This window comes from Pongo pygmaeus, chromosome 3 (assembly GCF_028885625.2).
Source record: "Pongo pygmaeus isolate AG05252 chromosome 3, NHGRI_mPonPyg2-v2.0_pri, whole genome shotgun sequence".
Classification (NCBI taxonomy): Eukaryota; Metazoa; Chordata; class Mammalia; order Primates; family Hominidae; genus Pongo; species Pongo pygmaeus.
In genome coordinates this window covers 47286707-47313353 of record NC_072376.2, presented here as the reverse complement: position 1 = coordinate 47313353, position 26647 = coordinate 47286707, and the positions used below count along the sequence as shown (strand labels likewise).

At 37.5% G+C, this 26647-nt stretch overlaps 1 protein-coding gene across 3 annotated transcripts in view; it reads left to right on the top strand.

The window, feature by feature from the left end:
* Positions 1 to 26647, top strand: part of CORIN (corin, serine peptidase) — a 254519-nt gene that overhangs the window by 56718 nt on the left and 171154 nt on the right. For all 3 annotated transcript variants that reach the window (XM_054486844.2, XM_054486842.2, XM_054486841.2), the window contains exon 4: positions 24693 to 24900. In XM_054486844.2, the coding sequence (XP_054342819.1) occupies positions 24693 to 24900 (208 nt within the window). The remainder of the gene's footprint in view (positions 1 to 24692; positions 24901 to 26647) is intronic.

Genomic DNA, 26647 nt, shown 5'->3' with positions numbered 1-26647 from the left:
AATCCATCTTGAATTGATTTTTGTATAAGGTGTAAGGAAGGGATCCAGTTTCAGCTTCCTACATATGGCTAACCAGTTTTCCCAGCACCATTTATTAAATAGGGAATCCTTTCCCCATTGCTTGTTTTTCTCAGGTTTGTCAAAGATCAGATAGTTGTAGATATGCGGCGTTATTTCTGAGGGCTCTGTTCTGTTCCATTGATCTATATCTCTGTTTTGGTACCAGTACCATGCTGTTTTGGTTACTGTAGCCTTGTAGTATAGCTTGAAGTCAGGTAGTGTGATGCCTCCAGCTTTGTTGTTTTGGCTTAGGATTGACTTGGCGATGCGGGCTCTTTTTTGGTTCCATATGAACTTTAAAGTAGTTTTTTCCAATTCTGTGAAGAAAGTCATTGGTAGCTTGATGGGGATGGCATTGAATCTATAAATTACCTTGGGCAGTATGGCCATTTTCACGGTATTGATTCTTCCTACCCATGAGCATGGAATGTTCTTCCATTTCTCTGTATCCTCTTTTATTTCCTTGAGCAGTGGTTTGTAGTTCTCCTTGAAGAGGTCCTTCACATCCCTTGTAAGTTGGATTCCTAGGTATTTTATTCTCTTTGAAGCAATTGCGAATGGGAGTTCACTCAAGATTTGGCTCTCTGTTTGTCTGTTATTGGTGTATAAGAATGCTTGTGATTTTTGTACATTGATTTTGTATCCTGAGACTTTGCTGAAGTTGCTTATCAGCTTAAGGAGATTTTGGGCTGAGACAATGGGGTTTTCTAGATATACAATCATGTCATCTGCAAACAGGGATAATTTGACTTCCTCTTTTCCTAATTGAATACCCTTTATTTCCTTCTCCCGCCTAATTGCCCTGGCCAGAACTTCCAACACTATGTTGAATAGGAGTGGTGAGAGAGGGCATCCCTGTCTTGTGCCAATTTTCAAAGGGAATGCTTCCAGTTTTTGCCCATTCAGTATGATATTGGCTGTGGGTTTGTCATAGATAGCTCTTATTATTTTGAGATACATCCCATCAATACCTAATTTATTGAGAGTTTTTAGCATGAAGGGTTGTTGAATTTTGTCAAAGGCCTTTTCTGCATCTATTGAGATAATCATGTGGTTTTTGTCTTTGGTTCTGTTTATATGCTGGATTACATTTATTGATTTGCATATATTGAACCAGCCTTGCATCCCAGGGATGAAGCCACTTGATCATGGTGGATAAGCTTTTTGATGTGCTGCAGGATTCGGTTTGCCAGTATTTTATTGAGGATTTTTGCATCAATGTTCATCAAGGATATTGGTCTAAAATTCTCTTTTTTTGTTGTGTCTCTGCCCGGCTTTGGTATCAGGATGATGCTGGCCTCATAAAATGAGTTAGGGAGGATTCCCTCTTTTTCTATTGATTGGAATAGTTTCAGAAGGAATGGTACCAGTTCCTCCTTGTACCTCTGGTAGAATTCGGCTGTGAATCCATCTGGTCCTGGACTCTTTTTGGTTGGTAAGCTATTGATTATTGCCACAATTTCAGCTCCTGTTATTGGTCTATTCAGAGATTCAACTTCTTCCTGGTTTCGTCTTGGGAGAGTGTATGTGTCGAGGAATTTATCCATTTCTTCTAGATATTCTAGTTTATTTGCATAGAGGTGTTTGTAGTATTCTCTGATGGTAGTTTGTATTTCTGTGGGATCGGTGATGATATCCCCTTTATCATTTTTTATTGCATCTATTTGATTCTTCTCTCTTTTTCTCTTTATTAATCTTGCTAGTGGTCTATCAATTTTGTTGATCCTTTCAAAAAACCAGCTCCTAGATTCATTAAGTTTTTGAAGGGTTTTTTGTGTCTCTATTTCCTTCAGTTCTGCTCTGATTTTAGTTATTTCTTGCCTTCTGCTAGCTTTTGAATGTGTTTGCTCTTGCTTTTCTAGTTCTTTTAATTGTGATGTTAGGGTGTCAATTTTGGATCTTTCCTGCTTTCTCTTGTGGGCATTTAGTGCTATACATTTCCCTCTACACACTGCTTTGAATGCATCCCAGAGATTCTGGTATGTTGTGTCTTGGTTCTCGTTGGTTTCAAAGAACATCTTTATTTCTGCCTTCATTTCGTTATGTACCCAGTAGTCATTCAGGAGCAGGTTGTTCAGTTTCCATGTAGTTGAGTGGTTTTGAGTGAGATTCTTAATCCTGAGTTCTAGCTTGATTGCACTGTGGTCTGAGAGATAGTTTGTTATAATTTCTGTTCTTTTACATGTACTGAGGAGAGCTTTACTTCCAACCATGTGGTCAATTTTGGAATAGGTGTGGTGTGGTGCTGAAAAAAATGTATATTCTGTTGATTTGGGGTGGAGAGTTCTGTAGATGTCTATTAGGTCCGCTTGGTGCAGAGCTGAGTTCAATTCCTGGGTATCCTTGTTGACTTTCTGTCTTGTTGATCTGTCTAATGTTGACAGTGGGGTGTTAAAGTCTCCCCTTATTAATGTGTGGGAGTCTAAGTCTCTTTGTAGGTCACTCAGGACTTGCTTTATGAATCTGGGTGCTCCTGTATTGGGTGCATATATATTTAGGATAGTTAGCTCTTCTTGTTGAATTGATCCCTTTACCGTTATGTAATGGCCTTCTTTGTCTCTTTTGATCTTTGTTGGTTTAAAGTCTGTTTTATCAGAGACTAGGATTGCAACCCCTGCCTTTTTTTGTTTTCCATTTGCTTGGTAGATCTTCCTCCATCCTTTTATTTTGAGCCTATGTGTGTCTCTGCACGTGAGCTGGGTTTCCTGAATACAGCACACTGATGGGTCTTGACTCTTTATCAAATTTGCCAGTCTGTGTCTTTTAATTGGAACATTTAGTCCATTTACATTTAAAGTTAATATTGTTATGTGTGAATTTGGTCCTGTCATTATGATGTTAGCTGGTTATTTTGCTCGTTAGTTGACGCAGTCTCTTCCTAGTCTCGATGGTCTTTACATCTTGGCATGATTTTGCAGCGGCTGGTACCGGTTGTGCCTTTCCATGTTTAGCGCTTCCTTCAGGAGCTCTTTTAGGGCAGGTCTGGTGGTGACAAAATCTCTCAGCATTTGCTTGTCTTTAAAGTATTTTATTTGTCCTTCACTTATGAAGCTTAGTTTGGCTGGATATGAAATTCTGAGTTGAAAATTCTTTTCTTTAAGAATGTTGAATATTGGCCCCCACTCTCTTCTGGCTTGTAGAGTTTCTGCCAAGAGGTCCGCTGTTAGTCTGATGGGCCTCCTTTGAGGGTAACCCGACCTTTCTCTCTGGCTGCCCTTAACATTTTTTCCTTCATTTCAACTTTGGTGAATCTGACAATTATGTGTCTTGGAGTTGCTCTTCTTGAGGAGTATCTCTGTGGCGTTCTCTGTATTTCCTGAATCTGAATGTTGGCCTGCCTTGCTAGATTGGGGAAGTTCTCCTGGATAATATCCTGCAGAGTGTTTTGCAACTTGGTTCCATTCTCCCCGTCACTTTCAGGTACACCAATCAGACGTAGATTTGGTTTTTTCACATAGTCCCATATTTCTTGGAGGCTTTGCTCGTTTCTTTTTATTCCTTTTTCTCTAAACTTCCCTTCTCACTTCATTTCATTCATTTCATCTTCCATCGCTGATACCCTTTCTTCCATTTGATCGCATTGGCTCCTGAGGCTTCTGCATTCTTCATGTAGTTCTCGAGCCTTGGTTTTCAGCTCCATCAGCTTCTTTAAGCACTTCGCTATATTGGTTATTCTAGTTATACATTCTTCTAAATTTTTTTCAAAGTTTTCAACTTCTTTGCCTTTGGTTTGAATATCCTCCCGTAGCTCGGAGTAATTTGATCGTCTGAAGCCTTCTTCTCTCAGCTCATCAAAGTCATTCTCCGTCCAGCTTTGTTCCATTGCTGGTGAGGAACTGCATTCCTTTGGAGGAGGAGAGGCACTCTGCTTTTTAGAGTTTCCAGTTTTTCTGCTCTGTTTTTTCCCCATCTTTGTGGTTTTATCTACTTTTGGTCTTTGATGATGGTGATGTACAGATGGGTTTTTGGTGTGGACATCCTTTCTGTTTGTTAGTTTTCCTTCTAACAGACAGGACCCTCAGCTGCAGGTCTGTTGGAGTACCCGGCCGTGTGAGGTGTTAGTCTGCCCCTGCTGGGGGGTGCCTCTCAGTTAGGCTGCTCGGGGGTCAGGGGTCAGGGACCCACTTGAGGAGGCAGTCTGCTCGTTCTCAGCTCTCCAGCTGCGTGCTGGGAGAACCACTGCTCTCTTCAAAGCTGTCAGACAGGGACATTTAAGTCTGCAGAGGTTACTGCTGTCTTTTTGTTTGTCTGTGCCCTGCCCCCAGAGGTGGAGCCTACAGAGGCAGGCAGGCCTCCTTGAGCTGTGGTGGGCTCCACCCAGTTCGAGCTTCCCAGCTGCTTTGTTTACCTAAGCAAGCCTGGGCAATGGCGGGCACCCCTCCCCCAACCTCGGTGCCGCCTTGCAGTTTGATCTCAGACTGCTGTGCTAGCAATCAGCGAGACTCCGTGGGCATAGGACCCTCTGAGCCAGGTGCGGGATATAATCTCCTGGTGCGCCGGTTTTTAAGCCTGTCGGAAAAGCGCAGTATTCGGGTGGGAGTGACCCGATTTTCCAGGTGCCGTCTGTCACCCCTTTCTTTGACTAGGAAAGGGAACTCCCTGACCTCTTGCGCTTCCCGAGTGAGGCAATGCCTCGCCCTTCTTCGGTTCACACACGGTGCCCACTGACCTGCACCCACTGTCTGGCACTCCCTAGTGAGATGAACCCGGTACCTCAGATGGAAATGCAGAAATCACCCATCTTCTGTGTCGCTCATGCTGGGAGCTGTAGACCTGAGCTCTTCCTATTCGGCCATCTTGGCTCCTCCTAAGATGTTATTTTCAATTCCTGGCATGTGTAAAAGCTATTTAAATATACTTCAGTCCAAAAATACAATGGCCAGACATTCATTCTATTCTACCCAAATATCCTGGGTAGGAAAAGTACCAAGAAATAGTCTTTCAGTAAGACATTTTTTTTGGGGGTTCTTAATGTCATGCCAAGACATAGAATCCTGCATTTCGTAAAGCTTTAACTGGAATACCCCCATATTACACTATGTAGCACAGTTAGGTTTTGTGAAAGTGAAATAAGCTTTATATGTGATATCTGGTACTTCTGGAGTTAACATTAGTTACATTTTGAAAACAAATTATAATGTGAAAAAGGAAAAGGCCCATAGTTAATGTTCATACTATGTTTCAGCAAGGACTTTTTCTAGGTTGTATTCTGTATCTGGGTTTTTATTTTCACCATTTTTTCCTTATGTATTTTAGAACTATTTAAATATATATTTAACTTTAAGGAAAGCGAAAACTTTTGCCAACCAAGACCTTTTGGGTAAAAGATAATATGGAACACAATAAAATAAACTAGTAACTCTGATGAGGAGTTAAAGTTACAAGAGAGTAAATTGATGTGCTGAAAGCTTAAAGTGTTCTGTTCTCTTATCACATCTTTGATAACCTGATCCTGAATCTTCTATTTCAGACCATCACCACTATCTAATTTTAGAATATTCTCATCATTGCAAAAAAAGAGTCATATTCCCTGTCCCTTATTTCCCCTTTCCCTCAGCTCCTGGTCAAAACTAATCTAGTTTCAATCTCTATGGATTTTCTTATTCTGAAACTTTTAGGTAAAAAGCATCAGACAATATGTGGTCCTTCGTATCTGCCTTCTTTTATTTTGCATGTTTTCAGAATGCATCCGTGATATAGCATGTGTCAGTACTTCATTTCTTTTTAGTGCTGAATAATATTCCATCATATGGCTCTATCACATTTTCTTTATCCAGTCATCCATTGTTGGAAATTAGGGTTGCATATACATTTTTTAAAACTATTATCAATAATGCTTCTGTGAATATTCATGTGCAAGTTTTTGTGTGGAAACGTTTCCGGTTCTCTTGGGTTTGTACCTAGAAGTGGAATTGTGTTATTTCTCTGTTTCCTTACTTGTCTAAAGTCTAGTTGTTCTATCCATTATTGAGAGTGGGGTATTCAAGTCTCCAACTATTATTGTAGATCCGTATATTTCTTTTCTTTTTTTCTTTTTTTTTTTTTTCTTGAGATGGAGTCTTGCTCCGTCGCCCAGGCTGGAGTGCAGTGGCACGATCTCAGTTCACTGCAACCTTCGCTTCCTGGGTTCAGGCGATTCTCCTGACTCAGTCTCCTGAGTAGCTGGGATTACAAGCACACGCCACCATGCCTGGCTAATTTTTGTATTTTTAGTAGAGACAGGGTTTTGCCACGTTGGCCAGGCTGGTCTTGAACTCCTGACCTCAAGTGATCCGCCCATCTTGGCCTCCCAAAGTGCTGAGATTACAGTCATGAGCCACCGCACCTGGACTTCTTTCAGTTCTATCAATTTTTTGCTTCAGATATTTTGATGGTCTGTCATTAGGTGTGTAAATATTTACAATTGTTATATCTTCTGGCTATATTGAACCTTTTATTAATATATAATGTCCTTCTTCATTTCTTCTAACCATTTTTGATTTTTTTTTCTTTTTTTGAGACGGAGTCTTGCTCTGTTGCCCAGGCTGGAGTGCAGTGGCATGATGTCGGCTCACAGCAACCTCTGCCTTCCGGGTTCACGTGACTCTTCTGCCTCAGCCTCCTGAGTAGCAGGGACTACAGGCACATGCCACCATGCCTGGCTAATTTTTGTATTTTTACTAGAGACAGGGTTTCACCATGTTGGCCAGGATGGTCTTGATCTCCTGACCTTGGCCTCCCAAAGTGCTGGGATCATAGGAGTGAGCCACTGCACCCATCCACCGTTGTTGATTTAAAACCTATTTTGTTGATACTGATTCTCCTCAACTTATTATGGAGTTATATCCCTATAAACCCATTGTAAGTTGAAAATATTGTAAGTCAAAAATACATTTAATACATCGAACCTATAGAACATTGTAGCTTAGCTTAGCCTTCACCTTAAATGTGCTCAGAACATTTACATTAGCCTACAGTTGGACAAATCATCTAATACAAACCCTATTTTATAATAACATATTGGACCGCTCGTGTATTTTATTGTACACCTTACTGAAAGTGAAAAACAGAATGGTTATATGAGTACTCAAAATACAGTTTCTATTAAATGTGTGCCACTTTTGCACAATTGTAAAGTTGAAAAATTATAAAAGTCAGACCATCATAAGTGAGTCATCCCACTCTCTTCTTTTGGTTACTATTTGCAGGGAATATTTTTATCTATGCTTTCACTTTCAACCTATTTGTGTCTTTGAATCTAAAGTGAGTCTGTGGTAGACAGTATATAGTTGGATTATGGTTTTTTTAATCCATTCTGCCAATCTCTGTCTTTTGATTGAAAAAATTTAATCCATTAATATTTAAAGTAATTACTGATGAAGACCTACTTCTGTCATTTTGCTATTTGTTTTTTATATACCTTGTAGCTTTTTTTCATCCCTCATTTCCTGGATTACTGCCTTCTTTTGTGTTTAGTTTTTTTTTTTAATATTGAAATATTTAAATTCCTTTCTCATTTCCTTTGTCATATATATATATATATAAAATCTCAAAGGATATATATATATATATTCTATAGCTATTTTATTTATGGTTACCATTGGGATCACATTTAACATCCTAAAGTTATAGCACTCTAACTTGAATTTATACTAGTTTAACTTCAATAACAAACAAAAACTCTGTTCCTTTAACTGCTCTGTCCCACCTCTGAAACTTTCAAACATTCAATAGAATCTGGAGTTCCAAAATAGTTATATCAGACAGATTCTGCCAGTGCAATTGTTGTCTAGGTGGGGAGACAGATTGCTGGTGTTTCCTATTCCACCGTCTTTCCAGATGCTCTCTAGTAAAAAAAATTAACTTTGACAGTTTTTTTCCCAGTGTTTTCACCGCTTTTACGGAGGAGTAGATTTTTGGAGGATCTTACTTTGCTATTCTGGGAGTATTTCCTACTCCTCAATTGTTTTTACCTTACTTATTCACTCTGATTTCTTCTTTTTCATTTCTTCCAATATGGGGAGTTGATTTTTCTCTTTTATATAATGTGTGAATGTGATTATGATATATATGTTATTTGTAATTGAAGTTTTTATTTCCCATTTTTGCATAAATTCCTTCATTTCTTCTCCTTTCCTCTGCCTAAGAAGAACCTAATAACAGCCAAATACGTATGATTTTATAGTTTTCTCCATCCTCTTACAATCTTATATGAACATATACACATACATGTACACAGGATAATATTCACATAGAGGATTTGGGTCATTGTTTTTATTACTTTTTTTTTTTTTTTTTTTTTTTTTACAAAATATCTTTCCCATCCAAGAATACTTCAAGTTAATATCTTCAAGGCAATAGCTTAATTCTAATCTATTGTTATAATGACTAAATAGTATTCCATGTTGTCATTATACCATAATTTATTTCAACCATTTCCCCAATAATGGGAATTCACTTTATATCTAGCTTTTTCCCCCTCAGTGAACTACATAGTCTTCTTTCTGAAGAAAAAATGATTTGGATGATGACCACGATGCTGTCTAAATTGCAGTGATTTATTTACATTGATGACTAGACTTGGACCGAAATGCCCTAAACTCATACCCAAAAGTTACTGGGTGTAGAAAGCCTATGCACCAATTCAAAACCCTTAGGTTGTTCTTTCTTCTTAGTTTTATGTTTTTAACATGAGATGTTTTCATTAGCTTTAACATGAGCTCTACAAGAATATACAGCTGGCCAGGCACAGTGGTTCATACCTGTAATCCTAGCACTTTGGGAGGCCGAGGCAGGTGGATCACCTGAGGTCAAGAGTTCTGGACCAACCTGACCAACATGGTGAAACCTTGTCTCTACTAAAAATACAAAAATTATCCAGGCATGGTGGCAAGAGCCTGTAATCCCAGCTACTCGGGAGGCTGAGGCAGGAGAATCACTTGAACTTGGGGGCGGAGGTTGCAGTGAGCCGAGATAGCACCACTTCACTCCAGCCTGGGCGAAACAGCAAAACTCCATCTAAAAAAGAAAAAAAAAAAAGAAAAGAAAAAAAAGAATATGCAGCTAAGAGGATCAGAGCAGGCCTTGGAGTTTTACCTGGATTACTACTCATCAGGCAACTATCTAAGAGGAGAGTTTGAGAAAGGGAGTCTAATTAGATATCTGAAATCTGGTAAATCTCTTACCCGTTAAGGATGTTGGCCAGGCTGGTCTCAAACTCCTGACCTTGAGTGATCTGCCTGCCTCAGCCTCCCAAAGTGCTGGGAATACAGGCGTGAGCCTCTGTGCCCGACCTATAACCATAATTTTATAATAGGGATGAGCATAAATAATATCTTGAAATGTTTGTAACAACTATATATTGATGGAAATATCTATGATTTCTGATTTTTTTCTATAGTTGTTGCCTACATTGGCAATTTAATTATACTAAATTTCAGTTGGGTGTTATTGAAAATGGAGATGTTATTTTTTCCCCAAACAAGTTCATAGACAGCCTAAATTTTATGTAGGGGCCATTGGTTCTTTGGATTCTGATTATGGGCACCTGCTGTAGAGGAAAAAAATATTTTGTTGGTACCTTGGAGCGTCTGAAGTCTGCCTAAGCTGCTTCTCAAGGTCTTAGTGATATTCCAAAAGTCACTGTAGTCATGACCCATAGACGCCATTCCCATGTGCTTTGATGGACACTAGTGTTAGACCCCATTGTTCAAGTCCAGTTGGTTTCTCTCCTGTATATATTAAATCACATCCTTTATGCTTAAAGAACAATTATGAGATTCAGACATGGGCTTCTGGCTAACAGCAATATCTAAGCAAGAATGAGTGCAACATTTAAGTAATTGTTGCATGCTTGTTTGGTTGTTAGCATTCTAGTAAAGACTTGCACAATTCTAGAGAGAGAAAAGTAGCTTGCATGTAAGAATGGACTCTCTTCTTCTCTTTTCCCTGATTTCCTTCCCTTCCTCCTCGTTCCATCTTTAGATGATTCTTTCCCTAGGATGTATTGGGTTCCTCCCAGAAAGAGCCAACTCAGTCATCTGCAGAACTAGGCTTCTGAAAGCAGTAATGGAACAGTGACTGTTTCACTCTCCTTTGGGTACAGTCCTAGATTTCCTTTTTCAAAGATGTCTTGGCAAGACTCCTGACCCTCTCTCCTAAATGAATCCTGCAATATCCCCCAGGTGACAAATGCCCCCAAAACTTATATGTTTATGTCATATTAATACATACAGCAAGTGAGAGTCAGAGTTAAACAGTCACATCAAAAGGGCTTGTGGCTCAAATTTTTTCTCTCCAGCTTCATTATCACAATTTCCTCTTTAGGAAGAACAGCCTAATAGTTAGTACCTTTGATTCACAGAGAGAAAAAAAGGAAAACAAACAAAACAATAGCATGTTAACAGCATTGCAAAAACAATACTGGTCAAAATGATCTTTTAAAAGTGAAAGGCTCAGATGAAAGTCAAAACAAAAATCAAAAAAACAAAAAAACCCAAACTGTGTTAATTTACTTTTTTCTCTGATTCTGAAAGAAAATTGGCACTGTATGTAATCTTTTGCCTGAATTATTCAATTTGTTGACTGTCTCTTGTTTTAAGTATTTGTAAAATTTTGTGTTGAGAGCAAAAAACCCATCAGTGGGAATTTGTTTGCTATTACTTGTGCCTTTGGAAAATATGCCTTTTAACTTGTAGCTGAAATGAGTAGGGTAATGAGATTTTCAAACCAAAAGCTTTACATCTTTTCAATTTGATGCAATCCACTTCTTGTGTTTCAGTGTTAACACATTTTATTCTTCTATTTTGCTGCTCCAGATCATTAATCTAATATTCGCATGTGGTGTTTGAATTTTTTTTTTTTTCCCGAGACGGAGTCTTGCTCTGTCGCCCAGGCTGGAGTGCAATGGCGCGATCTTGGCACACTGCAACCTCCACCTCCTGAGTTCAAGCGATTCTCCTGCCTCAGCCTCCCGAGTAGCTGGGATTACAGGTGTGTGCCACCACGCTTAGCTAATTTTTGTATTTTTAGTAGAGACGGGGTTTCACCATATTGGCTAGGCTGGTCTTGAACTCCTGCTGTCTTGATCTGCCCGCCTCGGCCTCCCAAAGTGCTGGGATTACAGACGTGAGCCACCGCGCCTGGCCAGTGTTTGAATTAATAAGACTTATGGTATAGTACTTGTTTATAATTCTATTAAGCTGTGTAAACCCATTCTCATGCCTGTGTACTTTTCTAAATTGTATGAGATATCTCAAATTTTAGAGAATCTAGGTTAATATTCTGTGAAGCACCATTTGTTAATCAGTAACTATTTATTGGATGTCATACTCCGGGTTTTGGCTCTATGGACTATAAAGATGGATAAGACAGAAGTCCTGTCCCCAAGCAGCCAGTTATCTACTAACTGCCTTGCAACATGAACATATTCTTACAACTTGAGAAATAAAGTGAGAAATTCTATAAGACAGGTTCAGAAAGCAAACATGATCGATTTCAATTCTTTTTATTTTCTAAAATATAATATTACTAATTCATACCATTTTAATTCTATAATAAATACAACTTTTTTTTGTAAAGTTTTCTTTACAAGGACAAAAATATATTTTAATTTAAAGGTCTATCCTGGAGCTTCTATTTTTAAACAGATTAAACTGCTTCATTTTAAAATTTAATAATTATCTTGAATCAATTGAACAGAGCCTTTAGTTTTCAATTTTGTCTGTAGAGTATGGGAAGGCCAACATTGCTGTTGCAGGTATTAATGGGAATGTTATCACCTCAGGAAGTGGGAGATATAAAATTTTGTAATTTTCTCATTGGAATTGCCTCCGAATTCCTCCATTGTTTTTTAAGCACTCAAGCTCAGAGAGTTTGTTTTGTTGTGGCTATACGTTTATAGATGTGCACTCAATATAATCCTCTTGAATGTGCACTTCAGGAGACTGATTTATGATGTCCTGATGGCTGTTAAGCCACAGTAACTATGTTACCATATAATATGTTCTTTAAAGGTAATGAGAAATTTTTTTAAATGAATAATATGGGAGGTTGCTGTGGGAAAGAAATGGAGACCTGGTTGGGTGTGGTGGCTCATGCCACACGCAGCAACTTGAGCCTGGGAGGCTGAAGTTCAAGTGAGCCGAGATCTCACCATTGCACTCCAGTCTGGGCGACAGAGGGAGACCTTGACTCAAAAAAACCCCCCAAAATCCTAGCACTCTAGGAGGCTGAGGTGGGTGGATTGCTTGAATTCAGGAGTTTGAGACCAGCCTGGGCAACGTGGCAAAACCATCTCTACAAAAAACACAAATAGCCGGGCACGGTGAGGAGTGCCTGTAGTCCCAGCTACTCGGGAGGCTGAGGTGGGAGAAGCACTTGAGCCTGGGCGGTTGAAGTTGAAGTGAGCCGAGATCTCGCCATTGCACTCCAGCCTGGGCAACAGAGTGAAACCTTGACTCGAAAAAACCCCAAAAAACAAAAGACAAAACCCCAAATCCATAGAAACGGAAACCTTAAATCTAAAGTTTTTTCCTAGAGTTTCTCTAACTTATTCTAGAGTTTGGGTACTGGCAGTCATATCGCAGCCAATCACGAGAAGCAGTGAAGCAGAAAATGCCTGGGGACACATCAAACGCCATCAACCTCCCAGTAGAGTTGGCCCTACAGGTGCCAACTTTCTCCCTCTTCAGCTGAGCTTCTGCGTCTTCCTTCCATCCACTCTCAGCACCTTCCCTCTGAAGATCTGTTTAAAGCATGCCAGTCATTAAGAAAATGTGGCACATATACACCATGGAACACTATGCAGACATAAAAAGGATGAGTTCATGACTTTGTAGGGACGTGGATGAAGCTGGAAACCATTATTCTCAGCAAACTATTGCAAGGACAGAAAACCAAACACCGCATGTTCTCACTCATAGGTGGGAACTGAACAATGAGAACACTTGGACACAGGATGGGGAACATCACACACTGGGGCCTATCGTGGGGTGGGAGGAGCGGGGAGGGATAGCATTAGGAGATATACCTAATGTAAATGAAGAATTAATGGGTGCAGCACACCAACATGGCACATGTATACATATGTAACAAACCTGCACGTTGTGCACATGCACCCTAGAACTTAAAGTATATGTGAAAAAAAAAGAAAGATAATAAATGAGACAATTATTAAAAAAACAACAACAAAAAGTCATGCCAGTCATCTCAGTCCCTCCAGGGGAGCTGTTCCACTTGTATGGGTCTAGTCGGCCATCTTGTCCTCTCTCTAATTTCTTTATTGTTCAAAAGAAAACATGAAATCTAACTTCTTAACAAAGTTTGGAGTATGCGTTACACTTGTTAATGTGCCCATGCATCTTGCATGCCTGAAACTCTATACCCATTGGTTAGCAACTCCTCATTTCCCCTTCTGCCCAACCTCTGGCAACCATCAGTCCACTTTCTGCTTCTGAGTTTGACTATGTTTGATACTTTAGATAAGTGGAATCATGCAGTATTTGCCCTTTTGTGACTGGCTTATTTTACTTCGCATAATGTCCTCAAGTTTCATCCATACCGTATCATATGGCAGGATTTCCTTCTTTGTTGAGGTTGCTGCTGCTTTTATAGAAGAAGCCACTGCAGGACTTGTCAATGGGGCTAGTCTTACAGTCTGGCACATGATAAGAACTCAGAAAATACTAGCCAGAAAGGTTAGGAAGAGTTTACTTGCTCCCTTTTCCTCTTTGCTTTGACCCATGTACTACAATTTCCCTTTCGTGCTGACTCCCACATCCCTCATCAAAAACAAGCCAGACTTATGACAGAGAAGCTGTTCATATTTTTAAGTTTATTTTAAAAGCTCTTTTAAAAATAACAATTTTATTATTTATCGGAATTATATATCTACTATTTAATTTAAGCAATATAGAAAACTGGAAGCATAAAGCAAGAAGGAAAAAATCATTCCAAATTCCCCTACCCAGAAAGAAACCTGCACATCCGGGAGTGCAGGGCTCCTGCCCTGCCAACTAAGAGGGTGGGGCTCCCACCTGTTCCCGGCTCCCACCGACTTCGGCCAGTGGAGCATGCAGCCCTGGCCATGCCTCCTGCACTGCAGCTGGCATCTTCGCAGCATCTCCAGACGGGCCACCGCTGCCATCATAATCAGTAGTTTTAAAACTACCTATAAAAATCATTCTTACTTTTAAAAATTTATTTTAAAATCCCAGATAGTTTTATAGACAAGTTTTATCACACTTTTAAGGAACAATTAATCACTATTAAATGCAAAATATTTTAGAGAAAATAGAAAATGCCGTTAGGTAGTTTTGAATCAAGTAGAAACTAGATATTTAAAGCAAAGACAATATGAAAATGAAAATTATAGATCAATCTTATGGACAGAATGTTTGTCTCCCCAAAAGGTATATAATAAATATACCTTTTATCTTTTAGTAATTAATAATAAATATAAAAGATAAATATACCTTTTATCTTTCAAATCAATGAACCTGGTTTTAATAAATATACATACCTAGGTATATATTTATATACTAAATATACCTAGAAGGTATATTTATTAGAAGACAAAAGGTATATTTATTAAAAGAAAGAAATGACATGTTTTATGTGTATTTTAAGGAGACTAGAAGTTCATTTTAAATGTTTCCTTTTGGGTATGTAGAACATGCCTTTCCTTACAATCTTATTCTCCATAAAATCTTCCTTTGCAGAGTCAGAGAGTAAAAAGGTAAACAATTGCTCAACTTGATTCTGACTTATGATAGATTTTAAGTTTAGAGGATTCTGAATTAGAGAGCGTTATTTAAATGAGCCTTTTACAAATACATTAAGGACCACAATACCCAGCTGGTATAATCCAGGCTTTGGTATGCAAACCTGCCCTGTTAGTCCTAGAATTCATTACTCCCATACTCAAATCTTAACTATTACTAAATGAGATTCCCAATAAACTACATAGGGCTGAAAGTTGACTGAGATCTCATCACCTTCATGAGTGGTGAAATTTAAAACAAACCACTAGTGAGGTAGTGGATTTTACAATAAATCCTTATTGAACATGTTGCTCCAGTAAGTAATTTTTTATACTCTCATCATTATAGAATTTATTTTTACCACTGTTGGCATGCAAAACAAATAATTTCTATATGTGTTAAATTTTGGCTAAATATGTGAAACGTGGCCTAATTCCAAATTCTTTTTTTAAAAAAATTCTATAGCACTAAGTGCCTTTGTATAATAGAGACTCAATACGTATTTTTAAATGACTAATGTTTTAAAATGCTTACTTTTTAAAAAAAATTATAACTCCCAGCATTGTTTTATTGTACAAGTAAGCAAAACTAAGTAATTCAACTTTGAATTTTGTTCCTATATAAATGAATAATTATTCCCTTTATAAATGGATAAATTATAGAATCCAGAAGAAAAAAGCAGAATGAAAGCTTACTGTCTCTGCCTCAATTTTCTTACCTATGTAACATGGATACAAATCTCTCCCCTGTCTAGTTCACAGAGTTTTTGTGAGTCACAAATGAGATAATAATAATAGCAAAAACTTCTATATCACATACTATGTGCTGGACGTTGTGTAAACATTGTTTTATCCTTATAATAAACCTATTACACAGTTATTATTATTTCCATTTTACAGATAAGGAAACTGATCAACAGAGGAGTTCAATAACTTTTCAAAGGCCATAGAAATATAAAATAGTAAGCCAGGATTTTGAATCAGACTGTGGAACCACCATACTATGTATACAAAAGTGTTTAACAAACTTGAAGACACTATATACATTTTAATTATTGTTATCATTCATTCGTAATTCTAGGATGGATGATTTTATGGGGCAAGGTGTAGTTCTTTCAAAATTTATAAAAAATGCCTGACAGATGCTGCTACAGCTGCAATGTTAAATCTCACTTAATTCTATGGAATGTGAATAATTGATTTACAAAAAAATATTGACCCCTCACTGTGTTAAAGCATTGTCACAGTAAGTAGTTTCCTGAATGAATGAATTGCAACAGGTTATGAGCCTTTACTTATGATTTAAACATCTTAAAACCAAGTATGAATGTGCATTTAGGAATAAGATAGAGACAATTATCTATCTATCTATCTATCTATCTATCTATCTATCTATCTATCTATCTGTCTATCTATCTATGTAATGTGAAAGCTTGAAGCTTGGCAAAATACATCACCGAGAGAATCAGGGTGCATTAAAAAGCGTTTAGTCTAGAATATATACAATTATATAGAAAATAAACTCCCAAACCTTGTATTTCTCTTGACAAGAATAGCTAGCTTTTACTTAACTCTGATAATTTACATAGCATTGCACAAAATACGTACATGTTTTTGTATAACTTAGCAAGATACTGGCTTAACTATGCCTTCACTATGTCTGTAAATACTTTTTACACATGTTATAAATCACTCATTAAGAAAATGCATCTTTTGTTTCCTGATTTTCTCTTATGAGAAGTAGAATAGTTACTATGTTTAGGTTCGGTTTACAGTTAGTTAAGACCTGAACAGAAAACCAAATACCACGTTTTCACTTATAAGTGGGAGCTAAATGATGAGAACACATGGACACATAGAGGGAAACAACACACACTGGGGTCTATCAGAGGGTAGAGGGTTGGAGGAGGGAGAGAATCAGGAAAAATAACTAATGGGTACTAGGCTTAGTACTTGGGTGACGAAATAATCTGTATGACAACCCCCCATGACACAAGTTTATCTATGCAATATACCTGCACATGTACCCCTGAACTTAAAATAAAAGTTAAAAAAAGAAGCTTAAATCTTCATGGAGAGATCCTGTCTTCAGTTTTATGTTTTCTCTTAGCTTACTGTAACCGTCTTACAGATCTTCCTAAGTACACGATATCCTTTCAAATTGGTTTTTCCCAGAAATCATTCTGGCAAAATGTTTCTTCTTAGGTGAATTATCTAGAATAGAGAATGACCTTCATTATTCCACTCTGCTGATGTAGTCCTGACCTGAGTTGACTTCCTGGTACAGCCAGGAACAGGCACCAAAAATTTCCAGTCTAATTGGTCCCTCTGTGAGGGCTCATAACCCATTTTTTCCCGATGCAAAATGCTGCCTTTATTTACATGAAATATGAAAAAAGTTGTTGTAACATCACCTGGATCTCTTTTTATTTTTTAACCTCAAATAATTTTGGGGGGTGAGTACACTTAAAATCTACTTTCTTAGCAATTTTCAAAGTGTACAGGGCATTATTATTAACTATAGTCACCATGCTGTACAATAGGTCGCTTGATCTTACTTCTCCTGTCTAACTGCAATCCTCACCCTTATACCCCTATACCCTTATACCTCACCCTTATACCCCTAGTCCCTGAGCCATCATTTTACTCTTTGCTTCTATGAGTTCAACTTTTTAAGATTCCACATATAAGTGAAATCATGTGGTTTTTGTCTTTTTGTGTTTAGTTGATTTCACTTAACATAATGTTCTCTAGGTTCATCCATCTTGTCATAAATGACAAGATTTCCTTCTTTTTAAAGGCCAAATCGCATTCATTGTGTGTATATACTACATGTTCTTTATCCATTCATCCATTGATGGACATTTTTAATGACTCCATATCTTCGCTATTGTGAATAATGCTGCAGTGAGCATGGGAGTGTAGATTTCTCTTCAACACACTGATTTTACATCCTTGGGATATACAGCCAGTAATGGGGTTGTTAGATCATTTTGTAATTCTATTTTTATTTTTTGGGAGGAATGTCCATACTGTCTTCCATAATGGCTATACTAATTTACAACCCTATCAACAGTGTGCTAGTGCTCCCTTTTCTCCACATCCTCACCAGCACTTGTTATTTTCTGTTTTTTCATTTTTTATTTTTGTTTTAGTAATAGCCATCCTAACAGGTATGAGGTAATAGCTCATTGTGGTTTTAATTTGCATTTCTCTGATGGCTAGAGATGTTGAACTTTTTTTCATATACCTGTTGGCCATTTGTATGTATTTTTTTAAGAAATGTCTATTTAGGGCCTTTTCCCACTTTTAAATTTAGTTATTGTTTCCTAACTACTAAATAAAATTCCTTTTGTATTTTGGATATTAACCCCTTATCAGATGTATGGTTTGCAAATATTTTCTCCCATTTTGTAAGTTATTTCTTTGCTGTGTTGACTGTTTCCTGTGAAGAAGCTTTTTAGTTTGATGTAATCCCATTTGTGTATTTATACTCTTGTTGCCCTTGCCTTTGGGATCATATTCAAAAAATTATTAACCAGACCAATGTCACTGAGCTTTCCCCCTATGTATTCTTCTAGTAGTTTTATAGTTTTAGGTTTTACTTGTAAGTTTTTAGTTCATTTTGAGTTAATTTTGTGTATGGTGTAAAATAAAAGACTAATCTCATTCTTCTAAATCTTTATATCCAGTTTTTTCAACACTATTTTTTGAAAAGACTATTGTTTCCCCATTGTGTATTCTTGGCATCTTTGTTGAAAATCAATTGACCATCAATGTTTGGATTTATTTCTGGATTCTTCATTTGGTTACATTGGTTTTATGCTTATATGCCAATATCATGCTTTTTTGATTACTATAGCTTTATAGTGTATTTGGAAATCAAGTAGTGTGAAACCTTCAGTTTTCTTTTCACTCAATTTTTTTTGGTTATTTGTTTTTTGTGTGTTTCCATATGAATTCTAGGATTTTTTGTATTTCTTTGAAAAATGTTATTAGAATTATAATAGGGATTGCACTGAATCTGTAGATCACTTTGGGTAGTATGAATATTTTAATGAGATCAATTCTTCCAAACCATGAATACAGGATATTTTTCTATTTATTTGTGTTTCCTTTAACTTCTTTCATCAATGCTTCATCATTTTCAGTGTAAGATCTTTCACCTCCTTGGTTAAATTTATTCCTAAGTATTTTTTTTTGTAGCTATTGTAAACGTGATTGTTTTCTTGATTTCTTTTTTGTACAGTTTGTTAATGTGTAAAAGCAGAACTGGTTTATTTTTATTTTTAATTTAATTTTATTTTTCTCTCCTTCATTTCTGATTGAAACAAATGATTTTTTATGTTGATTTTGAAAATACTACTTTTACTACTTTTCTGAAGGTGCTTATTCTAACAGGTTTCCTTGTGGAATCTTTAGGTTTTTCTAAATATAAGATCATGTTGTTAGAAACAGAGACCGTTTAACTTCTTTCTTTCTGATTTGATTGCCTTTTATTTTTTTCTCTTGCCTAATTGCTCTGGTTAGGACTTCCAGTACTATGTTGATTAGCAGTGGCAAGAGCAGGCATCCTTGTTCTCTTCCTGATCTTAGAGGATGGCTTTTCTCTTTTCCTATTGCATATGTTGTTAGCTGTGGGTTTGTCATAGATGGCCTTTATTGTGTTGAAGTACATTTCTTCTATACCTAATTTGTTGAAGATCTTATCATGAAAGGATGTTTAATTTTCTCAAGTGTTTTTTCTGTCTTTTGAGATGGTCATATGGTTTTTGTCTTTCATTCTGTTAAGGTGATGTATCACATTTATTAATTTGTGTATGTTGAAACATCCTTGCATCCCAGGTATAAATTCCACTTGATCATGGTAAATGATCTTTTTAATGTGCTGTTGAATTTGGTTTGCCAGCATTTTGTTGAGGATTTTTGTATCTATATTCATCAAAGTTATTAACATGTAATTTTCTTCTCTTGTAGTGTCCTTGTCTGGCTTTGGTATCAGGGCAATGCTGGCTTTGTAAAATGTGTTTACATATGTTCACTTTTCTTCAGTTTTTTGGAAGAGTTTGAGAAGAATTGATATTAGTTCTTTAAATGTTTTGTGGAATTAATAGTGAAGACATCAGGTCCTCACTATTTCTGTGATGGGTTTTCTTTGATGGAAGACTTTTTATTACTGGTTCTTTCACTCGAGTCCGTGAGAAGCGACCACTGAACAGGCTTTGTGTGAGCAACAAGGCTGTTTATTTCACCTGGGTGCAGGCGGGCTGAGTCCGAAAAGACAGTTAGCAAAGGGAGACAGGGGTGGGGCTGTTTTATAAGATTTGGGTGGGTAGAGGAAAATTACAGTCAAAGGGGTTGTTCTCTGGAGTGCAGGGATGGGGGTCACAAGGTGCTCAGTGGGGGAGCTTTTGAGCCAGGAGAAGGAATTTCAAAGGTAGTGTCATCAGTTAAGGAGGAACAGGCCATTTTCACTTCTTTTGTGATTCTTCAGTTACTTCAGGCCATCTGGATGTATACTTGCAGGTCACAGGGGATATGATGGCTTAGCTTGGGCTCAGAGGCCTGACAGATTCAACATCCTTTCTCATTATTGGGCTGTTCAGATTTTCTGTTTTTTCATGAGTCAGTCTTGTTAAGTTGTATGTGCCCAGGAATTTATCCATTTCTTCTAGGTTATCTAATTTGTTGATTTATAATTATTTATAGTAATCTCTTATGATCTTATGCATTTATGTGTTGTCGATTGTAAGGTTTTCTCTTCTGAGTTTTCTTTTTCTTAGCATCCTATTCTCATTTATGGATGCAATACCTATTTAAATCTATATATCTTGGCTCATAGGAGACAGTCATGGTTTATATTTATTTTCCTGGCATAGCTATTAATAGCTCATTGTTATCATTCTTTAAATTTTCTCAGGTAGGATGATAAATTACATGGGCACTTTACTCCGAAGTTATTGATGATTTTTTTTAAAGTTCTCTTCTGTCTTGAACTATTTATATTTTTTCAGAGTGACATTTTCAGTTATTATTAACCTTATCTGTGGTACCAATAGCCATACCAGCTTTCTCAGTTCTCAGACCATTGTGTAATTTCTTTAGAGATAGATGAATATTTTTCTTTTTTTTTCTTTTTAATGGTGGTAATTTCGTGGCTGTCTTGTATTCTGTGCGTGTGGGTGGAGTGAGGAGCAATTGTTTCATATACAGATCTTTAATATCTCCCTTTTTTAGTTCCAGTTTTTGTTCTTCTCTGCCTTATCTGACAACTCAAGCCCAGAACCTCTCCTAGGTTCTGCTGGGCAGATTGACTTCATCCTCTTCCACAAACTTCAAAATTTCTTGCATGCTCTTTTTGGCTGGCAGAAATTTGCTAAAAATATTTATCTACTGATGGAAGCCCCTCTCCATGCTCTTTGCTGTTATGAGTTTATGCTTTTTTCCCCTTTACTATTCTTTTTTTTGTGAAATGTCAGGAGGGAGGATATGTGCTTAATCAAACATCTTGAATAGGAAAATAGTTGTACCTTTTTTTTTGAGACAGAGTCTTGCTCTTTTGCTCAGACTGGAGTGCAGTGGCGTGATCTCAGCTCACTGCCAACCTCCACCTCCCGAGTTTAAGCAATTCTTCTGCCTCAGCCTCCCGAGTAGCTGGGATTACAGGTGCCCGCCACCACGCCTGGCTAATTTTTGTATTTTTAGTAGAGATGGGGTTTCACCATGTTAGCCAGGGTGGTCTCGAACTCCTGACCTCAGGTGATCCGCCCACCTCAGCCTCCCAAAGTGCTGGGATTACAGGTGTGAGCCAGTGCGCCCAGCCTTTGTTTTCTTTTATAATGAGTATAATGATGCCTTCTCTATTTTTCTGGCAGAGGTTTCTGGCTGAACACCAGTATTCATTCTCCTTCATTTGTAATTGATCCCACTCCCCATTTTTATCTGGGCACATGTCAAACTGGAATAATCCTAGCCTCTCATGCAACTAGATGTGGCCATGTGACGACGTTCTGGATAATGGGATATATGTGGAAGGGTCTTGTAGCAGCTGGAACTGTTCTTAAGAAATAGTAAGAGTGTGTGCCTTTGTCCTCTTTACTACTTCTTCACCCTTCTGTCTGGACCGTAGATTTCACTATCTTGGGCCATGAAGTTAGGGCTACATAAAGAGCCTATGTTTCTGGCACCACGGGATCCAATTCCTGTCCTGGACCACTCATCTAGACCTTTTATAGGGCAGAGAAATTTTGTTCTGCTTAGAGCAATGTTATATTCCATTTTCCTTCACTACAGCCAAACCAAACCTAAGTAATACAACCTTAAAAGATAAGGGTAGAAGTGGTTTTTAAACTATAAAGGGGTACTGAAATGTCAGATATTATCATACCTTACTCCAGATTCGATTTTGAGCTCTGCCTCTGAACTGGCTACTTTTCAAAGAAAGCCCCTTTTAAATATTTCAACAGCTGGATTAAAGTAGAATAAAATATATTCATCTATTAAATGATTATATAGTTGTTAGTTCTTTAAAATAATTTCAAAACCACAAAACTAAAGAAAAAGTGTTAGAATATTTTCAGTACATTAATCTCCCTAATAAGGAGCTTATAAAAGTAGAAAAAACACCCCTAAAACTCAGTAGGAAAAACCTTCCAAGCATATGAAACTGAAGACAAAATGCAAATGGTCCTTAAATATATGAAAAGGTGCTCAACTTCACTGGCAACAAGTTAAATGCAAATGAAAAATCACCCTACAATATAATTTCTCACCTATCAGATTAGCAAAAATCCAAAAGTTTGACACTGTTCTCTGTTGGTGAGACTGAGAAAGCAGACATCCTCATACATTGTTGGCGAGAATGCAAAATGGTACTTCTCAATGATGGGGGAATTTGACAATAGCTACCAGAATTCTGAAAGCATTTATCCGTTTACCCAGCAATCCTACTTCTGGGAATCTATTGTACATCTCAGGCATATGTACAGGTTATTTATTACAGCAATATAATAGCAAAAAGTTGAAAACAGTCCAAATATTTATTAAAGGGAGATTGCTTAAATAAATCCCAGTACAACATACAGTGGAATGTTATGCAGCAGTAAAGGAAACAATGAAGCTCTCCAAATGCTAATATGGGAAAATTCCTAGGATTTTTTTTTTGGGGGGACGACACCGCAGCTCTGTCGCCCAGGCTGGGGTGCAGTGGCGCGAAGTGGCGCGATCTCGGCTCACTGCAAGCTCCGCCTCCCGGGTTCACACCATTCTCCTGCCTCAGCCTCCCGAGTAGCTGGGACTACAGGCACCCGCCACCACGCCCGGCTAATTTTTTGTATTTTTAGTAGAGACAGGGTTTCACCGTGTTAACCAGGATGGTCTCAATCTGCTGACCTCGTGATCTGCCTGCCTCGGCCTTCCAAAGTGCTGGGATTACAGGCGTGAGCCACCGCGCCCGGCCCCTAGGATGTTTTCTATCTTGCATTTTTTAAATGATCTCTTAATATGCAGTGGTTTCTTTGGCTAGGTGGAGGGAATGAGCCTTTTGGTATTCTAATTGCTTCAAATATGGGCTTCCATCAAAAGCATAAGCCCAAAAGCTGATAACCCCTAAATAAAATAATGTAATTAAAACTGATAAAAAGATGTGGTCAAAATATACGGGTGTATTACATATTACTATACATACAGACCTTGTGATATGTCATTATATGCCTTTTAGCCTCTTCCTTTCATGAGCCATTAAGAATTATCTTAAGAACTATTTTTAACATAACCCTCTACATTAACTCTAAGTAATGGAAATTACTCAGAAGACATAGGTTTCAGATCTGAAATTTCTACATAATGGCTATGCACCTCTAGGCAAATTTCTTAGCCTTCTAAAAATTGAGTTTTCTCATGTATAATATAGATATGATTTCATATAACTGGGTCTTGAAACTGAGGTAATTGTGAATAAGAGAATCTTGTTAAAGCAGCAACAATAAAAGCAATGAATCTTTATACAGACAACAGAATAAGGAATAAAAAAGAAAATGTGGTCGATTCCTAAAATCCCATCATATGAACGCATGTCAACATTTTTGTTTATATCGAGTCAACTAGGCAAATTTCTGTCATGAAGGCATTGGAAAAGCCATGGATATGGTGGTGCCCAAAAGAGCCAACTATGGGAGAAGATAATGTCAGAGGCTCTGAGCTGCTCCTGAACTGTTGACATAGGCGGGATTACAAATCTTTGCATAATTGTGTGTTTTTAAAACAAGATCATTGTATACAAATTGTTTTGTGACTTCCTACTTTTATTTATTATATTATGAGCATCATCCCTTGTGATTAGTCTTCTGAAGCATCTTTCATGTACCTAAATTAAATATTCTATTGTTTGTTCCATATATTTAGAACAATTCTTTTTGCTGAATATTTAGATGATTTCTATCTTTTAAAAATTGTAAACTATGCAAAGATCAAGATCCCCGTAGATAAATCCACATTCACAAATATGATTATTTCCTTAGGATAAGTTTCTAGAAATGACTTGACAATGTCAAAGAACATGCATGTTGAAAAGATTTTTTTGGATACATATTGCCCTGCCCAGCTGTGATCCAAAAGTAAAGGTGATTGCATATGCCTACCAGATATGTATGAAGAGTATGTATTTTTCCACACATTTTCCCAGGACACGAATGCTCTTCCTCTGTAAATATTTGTAGCTTGATTTCATTATCATACACATACACATACTTAACATGCACATATGTGTATGATTGCATATCTAAATTTTTTCTTATGATAAGTATGCTTTATCTTATAAACAAATATTAAATGATTTTGCAAACATATACTTCTGATGTGTCCACTCTTAAATGTGCATGTCTTTACTTCCCAGGTGCCTGCATGAACATCACCCACAGCCAGTGTCAGATGCTGCCCTACCATACCACGCTGACACCTCTCCTCTCAGTTGTCAGAAACATGGAAATGGAGAAGTTCCTCAAGTTTTTCACATATCTCCATCGCCTCAATTGCTATCAACATATCATGCTGTTTGGCTGTAGCCTCGCCTTCCCTGAGTGCATCATTGATGGCGATGACAGGTATTTCGGAACCCAGATTATTCAGTGATAAGAGTTGGTTATAGCAGAAGTGTCCTAGGAGAAAAAAAATTATCCAAACGACTCCCTTTTATTTTGGTTGTTATTAGCCACATTAGTCATGGCTAGTTCTAATTCTTTGAAAATAGAAATGTTTTGAAAATCTGGAATAATTTTATTTATGGGAAAAAATTATTCACAATGTTAGATTGATGCTATCAGAGGAATTCCATAATAGCTGTTCCAGTGAGGATCCAGCAGAAGACAGACAACACACTCAAAGGGGTGATAAGAGAGTTTCTTGAAGAGACTATTTATGGAGCTGTGGGCAGGGTTAAGAGAACAAATAAGTGATGGGAGGCACCAGGGTCTCATCATACGGGGATACAGTTCCACCACCCAAGATTGAAGGGGAATAATGGCCAGTAGCACCTAGAGAGAGTTAGAGAGAGTTGTATCTATGGGTAAAGGGTCTCAGACAGGCCAGGTGCTATGACCCTAGGCAGAGGAGCACGGCCACTGCCAACCCTTCAGTCTTGCAGTGAGAGAGAAGGAAGGATAAATACCCTGACCTCACTCACCTCCCACCCTCCCATCTGCCAGTGCCTCTCACCAAATGAACTCATCCACAACCAGAGGACAAGGGTGCATAATTCATTTGAGCATGGTGGATGAGATCCAGAATCTCAACAAAATCTCATCAGTTCAAAAGTCCCAAATCTTATACTTTAAAGCAAGTGTCAACCATACATAGATGTTTCGTGGTTCTTCCACTCAACACTGGGAAGCAGAGCAGGGCAAGAAGGGCAAAGTGTAGACACAGAGAGATAGACAGAGGCTATCCAGCACAATATCAAACAGGATCAGGGATAATTTCAATAAGTACATCAATCAAAAGTATATCATGGAATTTTTGAAATATTAAGTATACACTTAAAAAATTTTCAAAACATATATTACTTACATATAACATCAATTATTTTCTGAATTAAAATGTTACAAAGTTTTAGAATAGTAATACAAGAATAAGTTGCATTTTTTCTGTGTGTTTGAATTCTTATTTATGTTAAATTGGCAGATAAAATTGCATGCATTTACTGTGTAAACATGATGTTTTGAAGTATACATACATGATGGAATGGCTAAATCTAGCTGATTAACAAATATATTACATCACATTGTACCATTTTTGTGATGAGAACACTTTACATCCATTGTCTTAGCATTTTTTAAGAATGCTACACATACACATATACATACAAATATACACATATGTGTGTACATATATACAGACACATACATATATGTATGTGTGCATATATGTGTGTGTATACATGTGTATATATACATTAATATGTGTATATATGTGTGTGTATATATGTACATATTTGTGTATATATACATACACACTTAGAGATGGGGTCTTGCTATGTTGTCCAGGCTGGCCTAAAGCTCCTGGGCTCAAGCAATCCTCCTGCTTCAGCCCCCCAGCTAGCTGGGAGTATAGGCGCACACCACCATGACCGGCTAAGAATACAATATGTTATCAATAACTATAGTCACCATGCTATACAAAAGATCTCTTTAACTTATTCCCCCTAGCTAACTGTAATTTTGTGTCATTTGACCAACATTTCCCCAATCTTCACCCTTGAACTTCCCCAGTCTCTTTCAACCTTTATTCTACTCTCTATTTCAATGAGATCAGATTTTAAATATTCTATATATGAATGAGATCCTGTGGTATTTG